This window comes from Budorcas taxicolor, chromosome 1, assembly GCF_023091745.1.
Source record: "Budorcas taxicolor isolate Tak-1 chromosome 1, Takin1.1, whole genome shotgun sequence".
NCBI classification, from domain to species: domain Eukaryota; kingdom Metazoa; phylum Chordata; class Mammalia; order Artiodactyla; family Bovidae; genus Budorcas; species Budorcas taxicolor.
In genome coordinates, this window is record NC_068910.1 from 134541195 (window position 1) to 134560241 (window position 19047).

The 19047-nt window shown below is 36.8% G+C and overlaps 1 protein-coding gene across 1 annotated transcript in view; it reads right to left on the bottom strand.

The window, feature by feature from the left end:
• The window catches only part of OSBPL11 (oxysterol binding protein like 11), a 96207-nt gene that overhangs the window by 53766 nt on the left and 23394 nt on the right, over positions 1–19047 (bottom strand). Inside the window, exons 2-4 of the mRNA XM_052641002.1 lie at positions 13260–13328; positions 1094–1269; positions 202–281 (exon numbers count right to left, since the gene is read on the bottom strand). Coding sequence (XP_052496962.1) covers positions 202–281; positions 1094–1269; positions 13260–13328 — 325 coding nt within the window. The remainder of the gene's footprint in view (positions 1–201; positions 282–1093; positions 1270–13259; positions 13329–19047) is intronic.

The window sequence follows — 19047 nt, forward strand, 5'->3', positions numbered from 1 at the left end:
AAGGTGATGAAAATGTTTAGGAATTAGATAGTTGCAACAACTATATAATCTTCTGAATATACTAATAAAACCCATGAAATTGTAAACTTTAAACGGATCAATTTTATGGTATGTGAATCTCAATTTTAAAATGCAAAAAAATAAAGTTAAAAAGATCTTTCCCCATTTCTGTGCATTAATATCATACATGAATCCACATACCTTGCCAATAGCTTCAGTGTGGTGTTGTGTACATATCTGAAGTCTGCTAACCCAATGTTGTCGCTCTTTAGCATCTGTGGCTGATAAAAAGTATCTACAAGTTATTTACTTTTTCATTTATTTTTAGAATACAGTTAATTGTTATAGCATGAAGAACAGATCACTGAAAATCAGGGCATGTTCCTACTCTCCCTGACCAGAGCGATGTAGGAAAAAGGCCAAAGTATCAACCTTGTTAGGTAACACCATAGCTGGATGTGGATATTTCCCAAGAAGGATAGATTACATATAGCTAGGTGGGTATATGGAACTTGACAAGTCTTAATTTTCTCTTAAAGATATGCTCTTCTTCAAATAAATATCCTTTATTAAGCATTTGGTGTGTACTCAATATATTCTTTCAGATCAATTAGGATTAATATCATACTTTATGTGTATTAATTAAAAATAGAAACCTCTATACAAATTACATTTATCTAAACAGACGTTATACCTGAATACAAGCATTTTCATAAATCCCAATTATGTTCATTAATCATTAAAAAACACAAAGAGAACATATCAACTAAATCAAGAAAGGAAGTAAAATACAAATCTGTGGAAGACAAAAAAATTTTTAACAAGTCTATGTTTTTAGATTTCTCAGTTTTTCATCTATACAAATTTCTTAGAGGGGTTAATTTTAAACAGACTTGCTCACTGTGCAACTTAAAAGTCATTAATTAAAACAGATCTCATAAACCCTTAAAACAATTACAAGGTGTAGAATACTGTTTCTGTAGCGTCAATGATAATAGTTTCTATTTCCAAAACCTAAATGAAAGGAGAGAAGTATACCAGCTTCTCAAGGAAGAAGAAAATCACACTATCAATTCTCATATTTCAGTCATACCTCTGAGTTTATACTGTTCCCCACTGGCAGCATTTACAGTGAAGGTGTGAGAGTCCTCATCACTGGGTGATATTACAGCTCCTGCAAGCTGCAAAGTACCTCTGGGTTTTTGATTTCTGGACTGTTCATTCACAAAATACTCCAACAGCCCAGCTTCATTGTTTAGAACAAAAAACCTGCAATGATTTTAAAAAAGGTCATACTTTGAAAATATTTCCCCTAATCAAACTAGAGCAATCCAAATTTTAATCACATACTTTTGAGTTTTTGCTATTAAAAAAATAAAATTCAAAAGCATCTCAAGAAGTACTTAGAAACACTAGACTGAATTTCCTAGTAGTAAATATTACTGAAGAATTGAATGAGATTAATAAAAGATATAAAATCTTCAGCTGTGAAAGAGGCATTTAATAGGGAAGAGGCATACAAGACAATGCAGAAAGGAAACAAAGATATGGTATCCTTCAGAGGAAGATTTCTCTCCAGAATTCATTAGCAGAGAGGGTAAGTTCCCAGAGACAAATGGTGGGGAGAGTTTTTATTTAAAATTCACTGGGAACAAATCAAAGCATGAGCTCTGGGATTAACAAATGCTAGGTAAGAAATGAGTATGATTTAAGATTTAACCAGTGAAATAAACAATATGAATAATGCCAAAGTAGCAAGACTCTGGAAACACATTATTAAATAGGTCACAACTAAAGATTACTTATCCTGTTTAAAAATGAAAAGGCTGCAACTGGAGATGCAGAACCATAAGGAACTTGAAACTAAATGATGAAATAATGATACACGTTGGAAAATAATTTGATGTTCTGATTTGCTTTTAGATTAACTACTTTGGGAAATATATTAATTTGGATTCCAATTTAAGTAGTACAATAGTTCTTTAGGAAAAAAATCTAAAAAGTTTCTTTTACAAAAAATTAATTTTGGAGTTTAGAGCAATTTGGTATTCTACATGTTAATGTATTCTATAATACATCCAGTCAGACAATTTGATCCAGTTCAAGTTCCTAGAAGATACTGTCTTAAGCAACATGGCAACTATATCAATCACACCAAACAGGGAGAGAATGTAATGGGCCTTTTATTAAGGGAAAGAAAAAGAAATAATGAGAAGCAAATAAGAGAAATTGAAAGCAGCTACCTCAAAAGGGAGCTGGGAAAGCAAGAGTATTGTTTTTCTCATTCATCTTTAGCATGCTTGTAACTTTTTTTATCTTAATTTTTAAAAATTTATTTTAATTGGAGGCTAATTACTTTACAATATTGTATTGGTTTTGCCATGCATCAACATGAATCCACCACGGGTGCACATGTGTTCCCCATCCTGAAGCCCCCTCCCACATCCCTCCCCATACCATCCCTCTGGGTCATCCCAGTGCACCAGGCCCGAGCATCCTGTATCATGCATCAAACCTGGACTGGTGATTCGTTTCTTATAAATATTATACATGTTTTAATGCCATTCTCCCAAATCATCCCACCCTCGCCCTCTCCCACAGAGTCCAAAAGACTGTTCTATACATCTGTGTCTCTTTTGCTGTATCACATACAGGGTTATTGTTACCATCTTTCTAAATTCCATATATATGTGTTAGTATACTCTATTGGTGTTTTTCTTTCTGGCTTGCTTCACTCTGTATAATAGGCTCCAGTTTCATCCACCTCATTAGAACTGATTCAAATGTATTCTTTTTAATGGCTGAGTAATACTGCATTGTGTATATGTACCACAGCTTTCTTATCCATTCATCTACTGATGGACATCTAGGTTGCTTCCAAGTCCTGGGTATTATAAACAGTGCCGCGATGAACATTGGGGTACACGTGTCTCTTTCAATTCTGGTTCCCTTGGTGTGTATGCCCAGCAGTGGGATTGCTGGGTCATATGGCAGTTCTATTTCCAGTTTTTTAAGGAATCTCCACACTGTTCTCTATAGTGGCTGTACTAGTTTGCATTCCCACCAACAGTGTAAGAGGGTTCCCTTTTCTCCACACCCTCTCCAGCATTTATTGCTTGTAGACTTTTGGATCGCAGCCATTCTGACTGGCGTGAAATGGTACCTCACTGTGGTTTTGATTCGCATTTCTCTGATAATGAGTGATGCTGAGCATCTTTTCATGTGTTTGTTAGCCATTTATATGTCTTCTTTGGAGAAATGTCTGTTTAGTTCTTTGGGCCATTTTTTGATTGGGTTGTTTATTTTTCTGGAATTGAGCTGCAGGAGTTGCTTGCATATTTTTGAGATTAATTCTTTGTCAGCTGCTTCATTTGCTATTATTTTCTCCCATTCTGAAGGCTGTCTTTTCACCTTGCTTATAGTTTCCTTTGTTGTGCAGAAGCTTTTAATTTTAATTAGGTCCCATTTGTTTATTTTTGCTTTTATTTCCAATATTCTGGGAGGTGAGTCATAGAGGATCCTGCTCTGATTTATGTCAGTGAGTGTTTTGCCTATGTTCTCCTCTAGGAGTTTTATAGTTTCTGGTCTTATGTTTAGATCTTTAATCCACTTTGATTTTATTTTTGTGTATGGTGTTACAAAGTGTTCTAGTTTCATTCTTTTACAAGTGGTTGACCAGTTTTCCCAGCACCACTTGTTAAAGAAATGTGTCTTTAATCCATTGTATATTCTTGCCTCCTTTGTCAAAGATAAGGTGTCCAGAGGTGTGTGAATTTATCTGTGGGCTTTCTATTTTTTCCATTGATCTATATTTCTGTCTTTGTGCCAGTACCATACTGTCTTGATGACTGTGGCTTTGTAGTAGAGCCTGAAGTCAGGCAGGTTGATTCCTCCAGTTCCATTCTTCTTTCTCAAGATTGCTTTGGCTATTCGAGGTTTTTTGTATTTCCATATAAATTGTGTAATTATTTGTTCTAGCTCTGTGAAAAATACCGCTGGTAGCTTGATAGGGATTGCAATGAATCTGTAGATTGCTTTGGGTAGTATACTCATTTTTACTATATTGAGTCTTCCGATCCATGAACATGGTATATTTCTCCATCTATTAGTGTCCTCTTTGATTTCTTTCATCAGTGTTTTATAGTTTTCTATATATAGGTCTTTTGTTTCTTTAGGTAGATATATTCCTAAGTATTTTATTCTTTTCGTTGCAATGGTGAATGGAATTGTTTCCTTAATTTCTCTATTTTCTCATTATTAGTGTATAGGAATGCAAGGGATTTCTGTGTGTTGATTTTATATCCTGCAAATTTACTATATTCATTGATTAGCTCTAGTAATTTTCTGGTGGAGTCTTCAGGGTTTTCTATGTAGAGGATCATGTCATCTGCAAACAGTGAGAGTTTTACTTCTTCTTTTCCAGTTTGGATTTCTTTTATTTCTTTTTCTGCTCTGACTGCTGTGGCCAAAACTTCCAGAACTATGTTGAATAGTATGGTGAAAGTGGGCACCCTTGTCTTGTTCCTGACTTTAGGGGAAATGCTTCCAATTTTTCACCACTGAGGATAATGTTTGCTGTGGGTTTGTCACATATAGCTTTTATTATGTTGAGGTATGTTCCTTCTATTCCTGCTTTCTGGAGAGTTTTTATCATAAATGGATGTTGAATTTTGTCAAAGGCTTTCTCTGTATCTATTGAGATAATCATATGGCTTTTATTTTTCAATTTGTTAATGTGGTGTATTACATTGATTGATTTGCAGATATTGAAGAATCCTTGCATCCCTGGGATAAAGCCCACTTGGTCATGGTGTATGATCTTTTTAATATGTTGTTGGATTTTGATTGCTAGAATTTTGTTAAGGATTTTTGCATCTATCCTCATCAGTGATATTGGCCTGTACTTTTCTTTTTTTGTGGCATCTTTGTCAGGTGTTGGTATGAGGGTGATGGTGGCCTCATAGAATGAGTTTGGAAGTTTACCTTCCTCTGCAATTTTCTGGAAGAGTTTGAGTAGGATAGGTGTTAGCTCTTCTCAAAATTTTTGGTAGAATTCAGCTGTGAAGCCATCTGGACTGGGCTTTTGTTTGCTGGAAGATTTCTGATTACACTTTCAATTTCTGTGCTTGTGATAGGTCTGTTAAGATTTTCTATTTCTTCCTGGTTCAGTTTTGGAAAGTTGTACTTTTCTAAGAATTTGTCCATTTCTTCCAAGTTGTCCATTTTATTGGCATATAATTGCTGATAGTAGTCTTTTATGATCCTTTGTATTTCTGTGTTGTCTGTTGTGATCTCTCCATTTTCATTTCTAATTTTATTGATTTGGTTTTTCTCCCTTTGTTTCTTGATGAGTCTGGCTAATGGTTTGTCAATTTTATTTATCCTTTCAAAGAACCAGGTTTTGGCTTTGTTGATTTTTGCTATGGTCTCTTTTGTTTCTTTTGCATTTATTTCTGTCCTAATTTTTAAGATTTCTTTCCTTCTACTAACCGTGGGGTTCTTCATTTCTTCCTTTTCTACTTGCTTTAGGTGTAGAGTTAGATTATTTATTTGACTTTTTTCTTGTTTCTTGAGGTATGCCTGTATTGCTATGAACCTTCCCCTTAGAACTGCTTTTACAGTGTCACACGGGTTTTGGGTTGTTGTGTTTTCATTTTCATTCATTTCTATGCATATTTTGATTTCTTTTTTGATTTCATCTGTGATTTGTTGGTTATTCAGCAGCATGTTGTTCAGCCTCCATATGTTGGAATTTTTAATAGTTTTTCTCCTGTAATTGAGATCTAATCTTACTGCATTATGGTCAGAAAAGATGCTTGGAATGATTTCAATTTTTTTGAATTTACCAAGGCTAGATTTATGGCCCAGGATGTGATCTATCCTGGAGAAGGTTCCGTGTGCACTTGAGAAGGTGAAATTCATTGTTTTGGGGTGAAATGTCCTATAGGTATCAATTAGGTCTAACTGGTCTATTGTATCATTTAAAGTTTGTGTTTCCTTGTTAATTTTCTGTTTAGTGGATCTAGCCATAGGTGTGACTGGGATATTAAAGTCTCCCACTATTATTGTGTTATTGTTAATTTCCCCTTTCATACTTGTTAACATTTGTCTTACATATTGCGGTGCTCCTATGTTGGGTCCATATATATTTATAATTGTTGTATCTTCTTCTTGGATTGATCCTTTGATCATTATGTAGTGGCCTTCTTTGTCTCTTTTCACAGCCTTTGTTTTAAAGTCTATTTTATCTGATATGAGTACTGCTACTCCTGCTTTCTTTTGGTCTTTATTTGCGTGGAATATCTTCTTCCAGCCCTTCACTTTCAGTCTGTATATGTCCCTTGTTTTGAGGTGGGTCTCTTGTAGACAACATATATAGGGGTCTTGTTTTTGTATCCATTCAGCCAGTCTTTGTCTTTTGGTTGGGGCATTCAACCCATTTACATTTAAGGTGATTATTGATAAATATGATCCCGTTGCCATTTACTTTATTGTTTTGGGTTCGAGTTTATACACTCTTTTTGTGTTTCCTGTTTAGAGAGGATCCTTTAGCATTTGTGGAGAGCTGGTTTGGTGGTGCTGAATTTCCTCAGCTTTTGCTTGTCTGTAAAGCTTTTGATTTCCCCTTCATATTTGAATGAGATCCTTGCTGGGTACAGTAATCTGGGCTGTAGGTTATTTTCTTTCATCACTTTAAGTATATCCTGCCATTCCCTCCTGGCCTGACGAGTTTCTATTGAAAGATCAGGTCTTATCCTTATGGGAATCCCCTTGTGTGTTATTTGTTGTTTTTCCCTTGCTGCTTTTAATATTTGTTCTTTGTGTTTGATCTTTGTTAATCAGATTAATATGTGCCTTGGGGTAAATGAGAAGCAAATAAGAGAAGCTGAAAGCAGCTACCTGAAAAGGGAGCTGGGAAAGCAAGGCTATTGTTTTTCTCATTCATCTTTAGCATGCTTGTAACTTTTAAAGGGGCTTCCCTGGTAGTTCAGACAGTAAAGAATCTGAACAAACAGACAAACAAAAAATAAGGAAAGGAATGAATGAAGGAAATAAAGAAATCTCTTTCTACTAGTCTAAGCAATAAGCCCAATTATTCCAAACAAAGAAAAATGACTGGTCAAGTCAATTCAAAGAAAATTTAGAGAACAATGTTAGAAATCTCAAGTTACTGGGAACATGTATTTCTTATTCCAAAAGCATTACCACAAATCTACAACATGGGAAGCACGCACCTAGATATACAAAAGTAATACCGAGGAGGAACTGGTAAAATGACAGAATTGAGTCAATAACTGATTACCTAATACCAAGATGATGCTATGGACCCAGTGGCACCAATAATGCACATACAATTCGTGTATGATGAAAGACACAAATTAACCCAAATGTTCTTCCTTCACCCTTTCTCTGGAGATGTACAAGATGTGCAGATTGGAGATGGAGAGACAATACACATAGTAAGGAAACTGAGAGCTATTTTGCCCAGAAGGGGACTAGACTCTTGATTATAGTATTCTTAGCAAGCTGGTCTAACCTAGAAGTTAAAGAAACAGAATAAAAGGCTTAAGATTCAGCATCTTTCTTTATATGCTGAAAAGTCACCACATTGTTAAAAAGAAAAATTGAATAATTATTTATTTTGTGCAATTTCAAAATAATAAAGACTGCAAGTTTGAGAAAATGACTAATCCTCCAGAAACACTGAAGGAGCCAAAGCAAAAACAACACCCAGTTGTGGATGTGACTGGTGATAAAAGCAAGATCTGATGCTGTAAAGAGAAATATTGCATAGGAACCTAGAATTTTAGGTCCATGAATCAAGGCAAATTGGAAGTGGTCAAACAGGAGCTGTCAAGAGTGAACACTGACATTCTAGAAATCAGTGACTAAGGACTGGAATGGGTGAATTTAACTCAGATGACCATTATATATACTACAGTGGGCAGGAATCCCTTAGAGAAATGGAGTAGCCCTCATAGTAAACAAAAAAGTCCAAAATCCAGTACTTGGATGCAATCTCAAAAACGACAGAATGATACCTCTTCATTTCCAGGGCAAACCATTCAATATCACGGTAATCCAAGTCTATGCCCCGACCAGTATCACTGAAGAAGCTGAAGTTGAAAGGTTCTATGAAGACCTGTAAGAACTTTTAGAACTAACACCCAAAATAGATGTCCTTTTCATTAAAGGGGACTGGAATGCAAAAGTAGGAAGTCAAGAAATACCTGGAGTAATAGGCAAATTTGGCCTTGGAGTACAGAAAGAAGAAGGGCAAAGGATAATAGAGTTTTGCCAAGAGAACGCACTGGTCATAGCAAACACCCTCTTCCAACAACACAAGAGAAAACTCTACACATGGACATCACCAGATGATGATAATTCGGTTATCATCGACACCAAAATCAGACTGATTATATTCTTTGCAGCCAAAGATGGAGACGCTCTATACAGTCGACAAAAACAAGACCGGGAGCTGACTGTGGCTCAGATCATGAACTCCTTATTGCCAAATTCAGACTTAAATTGAAGAAAGCGGGGGAAACCACTAGACCATTCAGTCATGACCTAAATCAAATCCCTTATGATTATACAGTGGAAGTGAGAAATAGATTTAAGGGACTAGATCTGATCGACAGAGTGCCTGATGAACTATGGACGGAGGCTCGTGACATTGTACAGGAGACAGGGATCAAAACCATCCCCAAGAAAAAGAAATGCAAAAAAGCAAAATGGCTGCCTGAGGAGGCCTTACAAATAGCTGTGAAAAGAAGAGAAATGAAAAACAAAGGAGAAAAGGAAAGATACACCCATTTGAATATAGAGTTCCAAAGAATCGCAAGGAGAGATACGAAAGCCTTCCTCAGTGATCAATGCAAAGAAATAGAGGAAAACAGCAGAACGAGACAGACTAGAGATCTCTTTAAGAAAATTAGAGATACCAAGGGAACATTTCATGCAAAGATGGGCTCAATAAAGGACAGAAATGGTATGGACCTCACAGAAGCAGAAGATATTAAGAAGAGGTGACAAGTATACACAGAACTATACAAAAAAGATCTTCACGAGCCAGATAATCACAATGATGTGATCACTCACCTAGAGCCAGACATCCTGTAATGGGAAGTCAAGTGGGCCTTAGGAAGCATCACTACAAACAAAGCTAGTGGAGGTGATGGAATTCCAGTTGAGCTATTTCAAATCCCGAAAGATGATGTTGTGAAAGTGCTGCACTCAATATGCCAGCAAATTTGGAAAACTCAGCAGTGGCCACAGGACTGGAAAAGGTCAGTTTTCATTCCAATCCCAAAGAATGCTCAAACTACCACACAATTGCACTCATCTCACATGCTAGTACAGCAATGCTCAAAATTCTCCAAGCCAGGCTTCAGCAATACATGAACCATGAACTTCCAAATGTTCAAGCTGGTTGTATAAAAGGCAGAGGAACCAGAGATCAAATTGTCAACATCCACTGGACCATTGGGAGAAGGCAATGGCACCCCCCTCCAGTACTCTTGCCTGAAAAATCCCATGGACAGAGGAGTCTGGTATGCTGCAGTCCATGGGGTTGCTAAGAGTCGGACACAACCGAGCGACTTCACTTTCACTTTCCACTTTCATGCATTGGAGAAGGAAATGGCAATCTACTCCAGTATTCTTGCTTGGAGAATCCCAGGGACGGGGGAGCCTGGTGGGCTGCTGTCTATGGGGTCGCACAGAGTCGGACATGACTGAAGCGACTTAGCAGCAGCAGCTGGACCATCAAAAATGCAAGAGAGTTCCAGAAAAACATCTATTTCTGCTTTATTGACTATCCCAAAGCCTCTGACTGTGTGGATCACCATAAACTGTGGAAAATTCTGAAAGAGATGGGAATACCAGACCACCTGAGCTGCCTCTTGCGAAACCTGTATGCATGTCAGGAAGCAACATTTAGAACTGGACATGGAACAACAGACTGGTTCCAAATAGGAAATGGGGTATGTCAAGGCTGTATATTGTCACCCTGCTTATTTAACTTATATGCAGAGTACATCATAACAAACGCTGATGAAGCACAAGCTGGAATCAAGATTGCCGGGAGAAATATCAATCACCTCAGATATGCAGATGACATCACCCTTATGGCAGAAAGTGAAGAACTAAAGAGCTTGTGATGAAAGTGAAAGAGGAGAGTGGAAAAGCTGGCTTAAAGCTCAACATTCAGAAAACTAAGATCATGGCATCCAGCCCCATCACTTCATGGCAAAGAGATGCCGAAACAGTGGCTGACGTTATTTTGGGAGGCTCCAAAATCACTGCAGATGGTGAATGCAGCCATGAAATTAAAAGACACTTACTCTTGGAAGGAAAGTTATGACCAACCTAGACAGCGTATTAAAAAGCAGAGCCATTTCTTTGCCAACAAAGTTCCATCTAGTCAAGGCTATGGTTTTTTCAGTGGTCACATATAGATGTGAGAGTTGGACTATAAAGAGGGCTGAGCGCAGAAGAATTGATGCTTTTGAATTGTGGTGCTGGAGAAGACGCTTGAGAGTCCCTTGGGCTGCAAAGAGATCCAACCAGTCCATCCTATCAGTCCTGGGTGTTCACTGGAAGGACTAATGTTAAAGCTGAAATTCCAGTATTTGGGCCACCTGATGCGAAGAGCTGACTCATTTGAAAAGACCCTGACGTTGGGAAAGATTGAGGGTAGCAGGAGAAGGGGACGACAGATGATGAGATGGTTGGATGGCATCACCGACTCAATGGACACGAGTTTGAGTAAACTCCAGCAGTTGGTGATGGACAGGGAGGCCTGGCGTCTGCGGTTCATGGGGTCGCAAAGAGTCAGACACAACTGAGCAACTGAACTGAACTGAACTGAACCTTTCTGTTCCTCTTTTATCATTCAATTTGCAATTCATGCTGGCAGCCAAGGATATCGCTGCTGTGCCACAAGCCTCCAGGCAGTCTGGTAGAAAAGGGAAAACGAGCTTGCAGTAAACCAGTTGACAACCTGAGACCTCTCTGATGGGACAAACGGAAAACAGGTTGTGTTCTCAGTGGCAAATGGGGATGGGTTGTCTTCATTCCCACACTTCCTTTGCTGCTAAAACTGGCCCACTAGGACAGCTAGAAGAATCGCCAGGGCAGAAGCAGTGCCCTTCCCTATGCTAGAACTTTGCTTGGATCCATTAGCTAACTTCCTGGGCAAGCAGTGGCCAATGGATCTTTTTAGTATGCTCCCACACACAAGGATACAAACATGCCCATTCTTCCCATGGCCTCAAGTCACCACTGACCTGAAATGCCATGTTTAACATATACTAAATCTTATATGCTTGGGTATACTTTGGAGCTTTCCTACTCCGTTCCACTTCTGAGATTTTCTCAGTAATATTCAATAATATAACATGAATGAAATTCGTTGAATGTCATGGGAAGAAAAGTTAACTTATTTCCCTTTTTAAAAAGAGAACAAAAAAACGTGATAAAGGAAAGTGACATAAAAATTTTTTTAAATATTTTATATTTCATTTAAATATATAAGCTTTCAAAAATTACATAAAAACTAAGGTGAGAAAATGCAAAATGAAAAGGCTCCCCTGACTTTGTTCTTTCTTAAAAAACATAAAGGGTGAGAACCTCAGAGAACTACCCTTTTCACTTTAACAGAAATGATTGTCTTCTATAATTTCATATCCAGCTTTGACCTCTCATATGACCTCCAACTTCTAGCATATCACTCTTATGTGAAAGCCCTACTGTTACTTCAAATTAAACATATCCCAAACTGCCTTCTCTTTTAAGCAATCACATGTTCATTACAATGCTTCAACTATTTTTTGAATTCTGAAAAACATTCCCTCATACACTATGTACCACTTTCTAATTGTTTAAGGTAGAAAGGCAGAATCACCTTATTATTCCACCATAACCAAAATCAGAGATCTCCAAATGACATATGAATAAGAAGCAGTATTTATAATGAAAATACCAACTTTAAGTCAGAACTATTTGGGTTCCGATTCTAGCTTTATCACTTTTTAAAATAGTTTTAAAAAACCACAATGAGATAACAGTCAATACCCATTAAGATGGCTATTATACACACACACATAGACACAACAGAAAGTAAGTGTTGAGAAGATGTAGAGAAACTGGAATCCTTGTATACTTCTGGTGGGAATGTAAAACTGTGCAGCTGCTATGGAAAACAGTATGGAGATTCCCCAAAAAATTAAACACAGAATTACAATGTGATTCAGCAATTTCACTTCAAGGTATACACACACAAGAATGAGAGCAGTGACTCTGATATTGTGTACACCAACACTCACAGCAGCATTATTCACAACAGCCAAAAGATGGAAGCAACCCAAATGTCCACTGATTGATAACTGGATAAACAAAATGTGGTATATACTTACAAGGGACTGTTTTTCAGCCCTCAAGAGGTAGAGAATTCTGACACACACTACATGGATGAACTTCTGAGAACATTACACTAAATGAAATAAGCCAATCACAAAAGGACAAATATTATATGATTCCACTTATATAAGGTACCTAGAGCAGTCAAATTCATAGAGACAGAGAGTAGAAGAGTGGTTGCTTAATGACTCAGGGGGAGAGGAAAATGTGAAATTATTGTTTAATGGGTACACTTTTAGTCTGAGAAGATGCAAAGAGTTCTGAGGTGAATGGGGGTGATGGTTGCACAAAAATGTGAATGTATTTAACAACACTGAACTGCATACCAAAAAATGTTTAAAATGGTAAATTTTATGTTATATTTTACCACAATAAAAGAATAAAAGTTTAGTCCCCTGCCCCACAAATATCAATTCCACAAAGTATTTAAGATAGTTGGCTGTGCTACTTCTTGACTGCTTGTTTGACCTCAGGTTGGTTATTTAAACTTTTCAAGGTCCCAGAAGAGTTTAAGAATCTTCAACAGCTAAAGCAAGAACCCTCAACAGGCACCTAACACAAATCTCTTTGCTGTCTCTAAACCACCCTAAAAGCCTAACCACTGGAAGTACACATAAGAAGCCCAAGGTGAATTGATACATGATACTAATCTTAACAGTAACTTCTGATGTATTTGGAGGCTGCAATTTGGACAATGTTAATTCCTCTTACCCCCTAAAAATAGAAAAAGAAAGTCATCAGATTTATAGAAAACATGGTAAATCTCTAACATGTTTCCCAGTCATGTAACATCAGATTATAAAATCATCATGCCCAGACAGAATAATCACACTTACCTGTACTGCCACCCAGTGACAAGGTTGGTGTACTTCATTAGGTAGCCATACACATTTTCCATGTGGTCACTGTTTCAAAAAGATCAGAAAGTGCCAAAATCAGTGAAAATTAGAAGAAATTCCAGGAAGTTAACTGTACAGTTGAGAAAACAGCTGTAGAGACATACTTTTTTCTATAAATGTCTCAAACTTACTTCAGAAGTAAAATTCATAGGTTAACAAATAGAGCTATTTATTTGATCCCCCATATTTCATATCCATAAGACTATGTATTTTATCAGAATTCTTCAAAGCAAGTGTAATCACCCATAAATTATTGGGTATTTCGAACATAAAATCATAAGTGTAAAATTACATAAATATGAAACAAATATACTATAAATATAAATAAAAGCATTTAATAACCTAATTCAATACTAAACAAACACAACCCAGTTTTATGGTTCCAGAATAAACTAAAAAAAAATCTCTAGGCTGAATAGTGCTTCCTCACTCTGGTGGGACACATTATGTCTCTGAATCTTTGGGCTTCCAAAATGAAGATCCTGTTTTCGATGTCTGTGACACGTCACTCCCATTCCCCGATCCCAGACAGGCATAAGGCAAAGTGCTCAATGCAAATCTTGCCACTGGAAAGATTTATTTGGAACCTGTATCATTAGCCTTACTACTACTGAGTTCCTTTACTTCTGCCCCCCCTTTTCTATTTAATAGATATATTCTGTTATAGTGGTTCATAGAAAATGCGGATCTCACTTCTTCTTTTCCAATATTTTAAAGTTCCCTATACTTATGAAAAGATATCAAAGCTACAACTACATTGATATATCTTTTTGACATAAAGGCTTCATTTTTTATTTTATAATTTACATTAAGAATTCCTTTTAAAATCCTCTAAAGTTTTAACTTTACACTATAAAATGCAACTAATATTAAACATTTATTTTCTCTACTATCCCTGAATTGCAGAACTTCTTTGGTAAAAGTTCAGCTAACCACCATTTAGGAAATGGAAAGTATCAGACAACTGACAACCTTTAAAACATGGACATCAAAAGTGAAATCAAGAGAGAGCTGACACAACCAACAGAACAGAATTTTTAAAAGATGTAGACTGATCTGAATGACAAATGAAAAGAGATGAAGATAAAGACACTCTCCTGTGTAAACACAACAAAATGACCATAAGAGTCTAGGTGTTGTTATTATTGGAGATCAAATGGAAGGATGCCTCAGGAATAAACTCAGTGTTGGGTGCCTTTCTAACCTCATTTCTTCAGAGTGCTTGGAAATAAAAGACCAAATCTGAAAGTAAAGAACTGATACCAGTTCAAAAAAAATTTTTTTTTCTATATTTTTCTTCCAATCCAAGATTAGCAAAAAACACTGTTTTTTCACTAACATTAAATGAAACTGCTCAAGCCCTTTTGGTTTTATAAGGTCAGTAATCTCAAGAAGGTAAAATGCCAACCAAAAGTTATGATAATTATATATATACTCTGTCATGTTAAAACTGACAGTACCATTTGAATTCTCATTTCAGTGTTTTCTAAAGCCCATATCTAGAGGAAGGATTCTTCTCTGAAACTCAATCTATTAGCACCCTTAGGTCACAACAAAGGTACTTCTTTCAGTTACACTGATACTTGAAAAGTCAGAGAGATACTCCTCTAGTCTGGCTCTCAAATTTTTCCCAGGCTTCAAACAGCTTTCTGGGGCCACAGGAGTCCCAATGTCCCTGGACTCTGCCCCAAAATAATTTCACAAAAAGTTCCTTGTCTGTTTTTGATATTTCACATATAGCTTAACTGTCTTGAATAGTCCTCATCCTCAAAACTTATTCCTTCACTTATATATGGAATCTAGTTATGCCCCCCCACCAAAAAAAAAAACAAACCCAAACTCATAGATAGAAGAGATTAGTGGCTGCCAGAAGTGACAGATGAACAAAATGGGTGAAAGTGATCAAAAGACACAAACTTGAAGTTATAAAATAAGTAAGTCCTAGGGATGTTATTTATAGCATGGTGACTATAATTAATAATGCTATATTGTGCATTTGAAAGTTGCTAAGTATAGATCTTAAAAGTTCCCATCATAAGGAAAAAAAAAGTGTAACTGTGTAGTGATAGATGTTAACTAGACTTGTGATCATTTTGCAACATATAAAAAAGTCACTGAATACCTAAAAGTAATGTTACATGACAATTACATTCAAATTTTTAAAAACCTTATTCTTTGCTTATTCTTATGGCTTTATAACCTCAATATTTATTTAATTACATCCTGTATCAACCCACAAGAGGACTAAAGTGTCACACAACCAGAATTAAATATTTCCCTAAAGTACCCAGATAGTCCATAATTCACCATTTTTTATTTTCCACTTTAATCTAGGTTCTCTACACCAAGCTTTCATTACTAAATAAGAATCATTTCATAGCTATTAGTATGTAATAAAACCATTACAGTTCAATTATAGTTCACTTCCTCTGGTTCTAGGACTACCTATATTCTTCAAATGGATATATGAACTGTGCAGAAAATCTGTCTTAAAACTTCAAATAAACTATCAACAACTAAGAAAAACAAAACTCTTCATTTCAAAGCAATGAGGGCTCATGTTCCTTACCTTTGTTCGGTCCCTCATATTATTAAAGGTATTCCTTATTTGGGTCATAAGTTATTTGTATTAGTCATTTAATGAATATCAGTGAATTTTTTAGAGTATAATTTCAGTAGCATTGTTCACTAAACAATGAAAGTTTATCTTCATACTGCATAGTAATGTTTTATGTTCAATTTTTAATGTTTTTTAGTATTTTTGATTCTTGTATCTAAAAAGTTAACCTTCTCACAAAAATCACAATAGGGATACTGACACGGTTCATTTGATAGTAGCATAAAGCCAACATCAAAAGAAACAAATTCAAACATGCAATTTAAGCTGCTGGCCTGCTTTTACCACAGAAAACAGACATCTGAGGTTACAAAGAACCGACTTAAGAACATCCCATCCCTGAACAGCTGGTGACACTGTCCCTCTCATCCTTCCCCTTCTCTCGGCAGTGCAACCAGCTGATGTGGAACCACTGTGCCATCTGGTGGCCCACATAAAAAGCTCTGTGAGTGAACGTCCTCTGTTGACTCTTTCTTCCACTTCCTTGTAATTGAGTTATGTAGTACACCTCTAACACTCATGGTTTGCTCCCAATTAAAATATGTGAATGTAACTGAAGATTTACCTGTTAATATGAATAAAACCTAGTTGTTAAAGTGGGAATATACCACATATTTGATTATAGCATACTAATATTTTTCCTATGAAGTAGAGATGATGGTTCAAAAGATTAACACACTGAAAAATAAGCAATAAAAAAGGTAATTTCGTCTGTCCTTCAGCAACTCCACCACTCAAACTGGGTACATTCTGATCTTGTTAACATTTTATTGAAATCAAGCTAGAAGCTGATAATCTCTAAACACAGCTGATGAACTGAACTGTCAAGCAGCATTATTCTATTTAATTTGCTGTTTGTCACCTCCCAAGTAGCTTAATAATGACTGTTTCAATTTCTAATTCTCCATTATTATAACACACATTTTTTAATTTGTCTTCATCAGACTTAAGGAAAACATGTGAAAGTGAACTCGCTCAGTTGTGTCCGACTCTTTGCAACCCCGTGGACTGTAGCCCGCCAGGCTCCTCTGTCCATGGGATTCTCCAGGCAAGAGTACTGGAGTGGGTTGCCATCTCCTTCTCCAGGGGATCTTCTCAACCCAGGGATCGAACCCGGGTCTCCTGCATTGCAGGCAGACACTTTATCCTCTGAGCCACCAGGGAAGACTAAGGAAAACATGCAGAAGCTTCTCAATTAAGCTACTTTTTAAACAGTTTCAAATCCTTTTATTTCAGTTCAACACAATTGTTCAGTACCTTCTAAATATAAAGCACTCTGAAAATCCACTGAAAAGGATAGGGAAATAAAGAAGGTTATACCTCTCCATCCCAAATTCATTACCAAATATAAGAAAAACATCTTCTTGAAGAAAAAGACAATGACCCACAGCGACTCTGTTTTTAGCTGTCATACAAATGAAAAGGATAGCTTGTTAAAGATACAGTATTCATTAAACAAAGACATAGGGTTCAATGGTGATTACGTTGAAGTGACAGGACTTATCAGATGTGGAATGACAGCGAAAGTAAGAGTAAGACAGAAGGGACAAAGGCAAAAACCCAGATTTCCAGCTGGCACAACTGTGTAGATATGAACACCTTCACTGAACTGGGGATCATAACAGAAGTTTTGGATTTGTTCCAAATTACCATGGTGATTTTAAGGGACCTGTGAGACATAACACAAGGAGATACCCAATAAGGTAGTATGATTTGGACTGAACACACAGATTTTGGTGGTAATCAGCACATAAGCATATAACTGGTATTTGAAACCATGAGGGTAAATCACCTAGGAATTATACAAAATGACAAGGGGTAGTAGGTGGAAGGGAGGCTCAGGAGAGAGGGGAGATATATAAACCTATGGCTGATCCATGTTGAAGTATGGCAGAAACCAATACAATATTGTAATCATCCTTCAATTAAAAATAAATAATTTTTTTAATGACAAGAGAAGGGACAGATTCTAAGAGAGAACCCTAGAGAAAAGTTTTATAGGCAAGAGGAATACAGAGAGGAGATAAGAAGTGGCTGAATAGTAAGACAAAAACCAGGAGTATTTCAAGTAAGTTTTTGGTCAAGAATGTTAATACTATTTGAGGAGTAAAGGAAAATGAAGATTGAGAAATTTCTATTAGATTCAACAACCAAGGGAATCCACTGGTGGTCCAGTGGTTGGGAATCAGTGCTTTCTCTTGTGTGGGCCTGGGTTCAATCCCTGATAAGGGGACTAGGATCCCATAAGCCACGACGCATGACCAAAAAAAAAAAAATTTAACAACCAAGAGATAATAATTCAATGTAATGATGAAGGCAGAGCTAGCTGTCAATGAACTGAAGAAAGACTGGGAGAAAGAAAAGTGGTTAAGGCAATGTGGGCTTAAGGCAGGGGTAGTTCAAAGTGCCTGATGGGTAGGGTACAGTAAAGGGAAAAGGCTCACAACTCAGAAGAGAGATGGAAATGAGGGAGAGGTGGGCTCCAGAGCCCAGGTAGAGGAACCAGCATCAGGTACCTCAGGACACTTAATTATAGGCAGAAGTGTATGCAAGCTGTAGTGAAGAAGGTGCCAGTCAGCCACAGTTCAATATTCCTACTTCCTTCTAGGCAAAAACTGTCCTCCAAAAAGGCTGAGCTTTGGTTCAATCCCTTGATAATATAAATAGCATGAAAGGAGGGAGCCACCTTCTTAGTTGAGGAAAAAGCCACTGACAACAGATGGGAATGACTGCAACACATGTACCTCCTTCTGCTGTAAAGATATTCCACAGAGCAGCACTGCTTCTTACTCATCCTAGCAGCCCTTGCAGCACCCAGTGCATAGTCTGGGATATAAACAGGTGTTCACTACATCTCTGTTGAATGAATTAAGCAATGAGAAGACAAAAGCAAAATTTTCCTATAAAAGCACAAGACAACTGAGAAACTTGCAAAAAGAAAAAATTTAAATTCACAGCCTGTATACTGAAATAAATCCCAGATAAAACAAATTCTAATTGCAACTATCTTAATCTATACCAAAAAGTATACAGTCAAGGGAGACTCTCGCCTTTCTGCTAAAGAGTCTTAAAAATGTTAATGCTCCTTGGCCTAAGAATTTCACTTCT